General features: G+C 39.0%; 1 protein-coding gene across 4 annotated transcripts in view; it reads left to right on the plus strand.

The window, feature by feature from the left end:
- Positions 1 to 4165, plus strand: part of LOC149284943 (pre-B-cell leukemia transcription factor 3-like) — a 113120-nt gene extending 108955 nt beyond the window's left edge. For all 4 annotated transcript variants that reach the window (XM_089495994.1, XM_089495996.1, XM_089495995.1 and 1 more), the window contains one exon: positions 4073 to 4165. In XM_089495994.1, the coding sequence (XP_089352120.1) occupies positions 4073 to 4165 (93 nt within the window). The remainder of the gene's footprint in view (positions 1 to 4072) is intronic.
- The last annotated feature ends 1993 nt before the right edge of the window (positions 4166 to 6158 follow it).

A 6158-nucleotide genomic window follows, 5' to 3' on the forward strand; every position in this document is an offset into this window, starting at 1 on the left:
CAGGGAAAGGGGGGGGATATCCTCCTCACCTTTCACCTCTGCCACCCCAAAACCTCCTTACCTCTTCTTCATTGCCTAACTCAGAGGGGTTTCCTGATGGGAGACAGGAGGCTTAGTGTTGCCCCCCCCCCCATCCAATGTACAGTTACAGCTACTATTCCCATAATAATCAACTAGCAGTGTTGCTTGCTTAACATCATGGGAGTCGCAGTCAAGAAAAGTTAATGTTGTGTAGTGTAGGTGTGTGGTGCACCGCAAACATCCTGATGTATTGAAAAATAGGGACACAAAGGCTTGGAAGCAAAATAAGACACTTGGTAGTTTTGCAGCAGTTGTGGCACTCAACACGCTGTTATTCCATTTCTCATGATGTTCAGCCAACCAAATGGATTACTGAGAATCATGAGATGTGCATTCCACAGCAGTTTCAGTACCAATACATAAATGATATGTACTCCTGTTGTACTCACTTTGCCATGATGCTTAAAATGCCAGAGTGCCTGAGAGTCATGGGATATATAGTCTCAACAGCTGGGGTATTAACTAACCCTAGCTGCTATACAGGTTTGAAATAAACTACCTTGTGTCTGCAGCATGCAAACAGTGTCTCTGCCCAGGTGGGGCACTCTGTGTCTGTGAAGGAGCAGCTGCCTGAGTGAAGGACAGGAGACCAGCTAGAAGGAGAGAAAGAGACCAGACCAAACCAAATTGACAGTATGGGGCGCACAGAATTAAAAAGCTTTCTTGCTTCACTAGTGGGTCTTTTTGAATTTCCGGGGGGGGGGGGCACCCATGGTAGGGTTTCATTGGGATTGGCACAACCTGCTGCCTGTTTGTGCTACCTTTCACAAGTGCAGGGATAGATGTTGTGCGAGGTCTGTGAGGCTGAGGCTTTCACTATGTAGGTAACAATAACCTGTGAAGGGAAAACAGTACAGCTATTTTTATTTTGGACACTCAATTTTCCTACCATACTAAGCAGTGTACTTTTTATTCCCTTTACAGAAAATATATATGACAAAGGGATTTTGCAGAAAGCCCTGTGAGTTCACTTTTTTCTTTCTTTAAAGACTGTTTGCTAATAGATAGATACCTATACATGGACATATCTCTGTAGGTATTCTATGTATTTCCAGATAGTTTAAGAAGTCATGATGTGACATAGTGGACTGCAAAAAAAACACAAGAAAAGGCAAGGAAAGAAAGAATGAAAGAAAAGAGAGATGGGAAAGAAAGCTAAAACAGAATTAGTTGTCTTCATGGACATTATAGCTAATGTCTATAAACCTGAGGTTTTGAGGACAGATAGAAGCTTCATCATATTGCTCATGGATTGCTGCTGATGATTGAGAGATTAATACTTGGAATTGTTATATCAGGGGCATACAAACTGATCTTCAAGGCCTATAACATGTCTGTAACATGGCATTACCCTATTAAGGTTAACAAATGACTAAGCAACGTACCCAGTAGTAGCTGGAGTCATTACCTTTGTCTTTGGCCCTTGTAAGCCGCACCTGGATGTGATATGTACTTGTCCTCAATATACACATTAATCATTACTCCATAACATTGTAAGATGGTCACTTTCATGGATTATTTTCACTAAATACATTATAAATTGTACAACCTAGAGCATAGTAGACATTTCCGAATAGAATGGTGACCATACAGTAGTGGCAAAGTGTTAGAAGACATTTTTTTACCATTACATCACACACATGAGCATTTTAAAGTATTTTTAGATTATATGTGACAACATGCAGTTCTTTTGGGTCATAGGACAATAGCTTGATATAGCTACATACACCTAGGAGAAAGAAGATTAGCATTAATTAGATTTTATATTTATTAGTGCCAGCAGATTCTATAGTGATGTACAGTGAGGTCATACATCATGATGACGTATTACAAAACATAGAAACAGAGAATTTATTGGCGGTTAAGAAAGATTCGGCATATCTAATCTGCCAAAAGTGGAAGGTGCGGAGGACCTGCTTAATAGAGACTACAATTTAAAGGCAAAGGTACAGTTTGGAATATATGACCTCACTACACAACAGAAAACTACAATAACAATAGTAATAATAGCATTAAAAATTACAGCGCTGTCAGATTTAATTTCCCCGTGATTATATCAATTATTTTCTTCCGACTTACATCTTAAGAAGCTAAAATCCAAAGCTGGCAGCCTTGCAAAAATCAAGCGTAGAATATCTCTTTTACGTAAACCTCCAGATCTGTATCCCCCCTCCAAGTGTCAGTCAATATTAACGATTTCCCCGATGATTGAAAATGTTGGGTCCTTGCAGGGGGGGTGGGGGAGTCGGGGGGGGGGCTTGGGCAGGACAGGCCATCATTAAATACGCAAATTGTTTGCGTTTTGGAATATCAAATGGCTCGTTTTCGGGGAGTTATAAATAACTCCTAATAGCTCACAAGAAACTGTCTGGAAAGCGGCTTTTAGTTACAGTGTTCCTTTTTTTCATTTAAAACATCCCGAAATGCTTCAGAGAGTTTGCAAAATCCTTATCAACATGATAAAATATGAAGCTGTTATTGCCTGCAGCATTATAGCAGACATGAATTCCATCTTTTCTGATGAGGTTTGATAAGGCGCTCTCTTATAATACAGAGCGTAATCGCAAACCACCAGAGGAAAGATTAATTTATTTGCAAAGAAAAAAAAAAAATCAGGTAGGGAGAAGGGGGGCAGAAACCTGACTGACGTGGGCTCTTCCAACTGCCTCGCGTGGTAAAAATATTACACATTTGTTGTTTATAAATTAGAATGAAAAGCCATAAAGGACATAGGGGAAAGAGTGATAGGTATTATGAGTGATAGATATTACATATTTGGGGCCTTGCTGTCGGGAACTGAGCAGAGCATAATAGATCAGCACTGTTACACATCTTTGCCGTAGATTCACTGCGCTTAACCCCTTATGGGCTAGATTCTGTACTGAGTACAGTCTCGGCAGGAGCTTTTTTTTATTATTTTTGTTTCTTTTGTTTGTTTCAAAATAATAAACATCGGTCCTCTTTAATTTTTTTTCTACCAAGGCAGTGATTTTGCCGCACTGTTCCGATGCATCGTTTGTTGAATTGTTCTCTCAGCCAGTGATGGATTTAGGACGGGGGCCGCCCTGGTCCTGACACAGAAAAGTCCCCCCAGCACTCACCCCGCAGCACCCACCTCCAAGCCACCACCCTTTCTGCCGAGCGAGCTGGCCCAAGCCCTATATTGTAGTCCCATAAAGTAACCATTGCCGTGGGGAGCATGGTCGCCCCAGTTGGGTAATCGGCTCGGTTTTTCTACACAGAGGTTGCAGCAGGGTTGACATAGGTCAGGATCTGCCACGGTGCTACAGCCAATATTTATGTAATGTTTTTCACTCTCCAAAGTCCTGATGAGTTTGGATTGGGACGCAATAATCCAGTGCCGTTCCGTAGAGGTGGCATGACACAGCACAATATAAGTGTGTTATATCATCAGATGTCTTTAAAATAATGTTCAGTTTTTAATACGTTGATAATATTTGAAGTGGTTCATCATTGTGTTCTATTACGTAGCAGCTTTTTTATTTAAGTAAAATTTTACTTAAATAAATATACAAAATGTGTAAATATTATATAATAGTACAATATATATAGTATATATATTATAGTGTAATAGAAAGTAGCTTGGTGCAGTTTTATTCCATAACCGCCATGTATAGGAGACAGCATACTCCTTTTTGTTTTTTGACCACTTTGCTCCTCTATAGAGTTTAATACTTGTATAACTGGAACCTCAAGAATGTTCCTTTATTTATCTTCAATGATAAAAGCGCCAACGAATATGATGGTGCTATATTTATTAATAAATAATACTAATAAAAACAACATGCAGCGTAAAAAAGCTCTTTAATTTATCATGCATTGCAGAAATGGACACATATCAAAGGAATTGAAGGCATATTACATGTAAACATATGTCATTGTCTTGATATGAGCATTATATTTCACTAAGTGACCTGGTGTTTGCGCTTTGTGACTGGGACCACCAATACACTTTCTCTCTTATTTCCAGGCTAATGGAGGGTGGCATGAGGCAGCGACCCCTTCCTCTGTCACGTCCCCTACAGAAGGACCTGGCAGCGTGAACTCTGATACCTCTAACTGAGTGATTCTTCTCTGAGCTGTGTGCCATTAGACTCTTTGACCAAGCATCATCGCAGCCTTCATTCAATACCACGTGAAGCAGTTTCCTAGGTCGGAGGAAGACGTCACCTCTCTTCTGATGAACATAATAATTTCTCCAGCTTGGAGGCGCTGCTTTACCTCTTTCAAATAGGGTCCGACTGCCTCACTGTAAAACCCATCGGGAACGAGCTGTAGGATACAAATAAAACCCATACAAGACATCAACATTTTTTTGGGGCTAAATCACCACTTTGAGAGCACTTTATCTAATTGGGCCAAGATCTGCGTTAGCATCAGTGAAATGATCTCCACGTCCCATCGGCACTTTTTAATAAATGGCTAAAACTGACAGAATGAACTAGCAGCTTTAAAGAGAAATGTCTGCATGTCTACCCAGAATTCCAAGGTTTACTGCGAAAAGAGGCAATTTATATATCATTAACATTTATTTTTTTTTAAAGCTTTTGCTTGTTTTTCCATGTTAAGCACCGCGTTACTGGTATTTATGTAAGCAGACGATGCATTCACTTTTAACACAAATCCACAGACATGGTACCTAAATCTGTTCCGATCATTATTTAAACAATACTGCTTAATTTATCTCTCCCAAGATTCTATAGGTTGATTGCATTTTTATTTATATAAGAGTTTGCACTGGAAAGGAAAAAATATTCATATCCATTAATGGCAAAAGTATCCAAAGTAATATTTTAACTATGGAAATGTCTGTTTTGTCCTATTTTTCTCATTTATTTTTCTCTTTATTTAGATCCAGTGTTTCTTTTATCTAACTCTTATTTCAACAACATACTGAACCCTTTAACAAGGAGGCATTTTTATATAGCAAGCAGGAGGCTGTCTGCACTCATTACGCCTGAAGAAGACACCTAAGTAGTCTTAAAAGCTTGCAACCTAATGCAGTTCAGTTAGCCAATAAAGGTATGAACTTTAGTCAGCTTGATCTTTTTATTTTTAGTTTTTTGTTTGTTTCTTTTGTTGAATTAAGCAGACATTGAAGTAGCCCAATGAGTATGTATAACATAGGTTGTGAAACTGTGCTGTAAACCAAAGAAACAAAGAATTTAGACATGACATGGGATTTGGAACGTTGATTCCACCCATATTCTTGAACGGTTTATTTTTGTTTTTCTTTTAAAAATGCCTCTTCTGTTTTGGGACTTTATAATTCCATAATAACAAATAGTGTGTTATAGGTCTAATTATTTTTTCATACATCCCGATCCTGCCTGCACGGCCAAGAGGTTCTGTTACTTCATTCAACGACATCTGGCCACCAAGCTGAGCTCCTGGAGAGTCTGAGGTCTTATTAACAGTTCTCCGGTATTTTATATTGGCAGCAGAAGTCTTTTTTGATATTGTATGATTAGAACGTATGATTATATTGCATCTTCATTTTTTTTCTTCTTTAAAAGTAATTTCCTCCCTTGTTTGGCCTCTCTCTCTGCGTTGTAAATAACCTGTTCATTGTTCAAACGGTTCCATTGCCGACCACACAGACAGCCGAAGGGTTTGATCTATTTCCCTTTGTGGTGTTTTACAGTTAAGGGTTAATTGCTGTATAGAGAATCGACAAAATGTGCTACTTCAAGTGGCTTATGAGGGAAACCTGTAAATATTGTAGCAAAAGAGAATTTATACATCGTCACCAAGCAAAACAGCTTTATTTACCTCATAAAAACTTATCGGAACCAACAGACATATCACGTGTAGTTTAGTGTGCCCACTTACTACCTCTAAATAACACGCATAGTACGTCTTTATATCATTGTGTAGGTAAAACGGCAGGTTGGGACATGAATACGCTGTAGTGTATAGCAATACGTATTAGTGAACTAACTCCTCCTGAATAATATACGCTCTCCAAAAGCTACCCAGGTTCTTCATATAACTGCTCCTTCTATTGCCCCATATCACTGCTCTATGTGACTCCTTCTATTGCTCCTATGACCCCT

Source organism: Sceloporus occidentalis, unplaced genomic scaffold (assembly GCF_023333645.1).
Source record: "Sceloporus occidentalis isolate IW3139 unplaced genomic scaffold, rSceOcc1.0.p SCAF_87, whole genome shotgun sequence".
Lineage (NCBI taxonomy): Eukaryota > Metazoa > Chordata > Lepidosauria > Squamata > Phrynosomatidae > Sceloporus > Sceloporus occidentalis.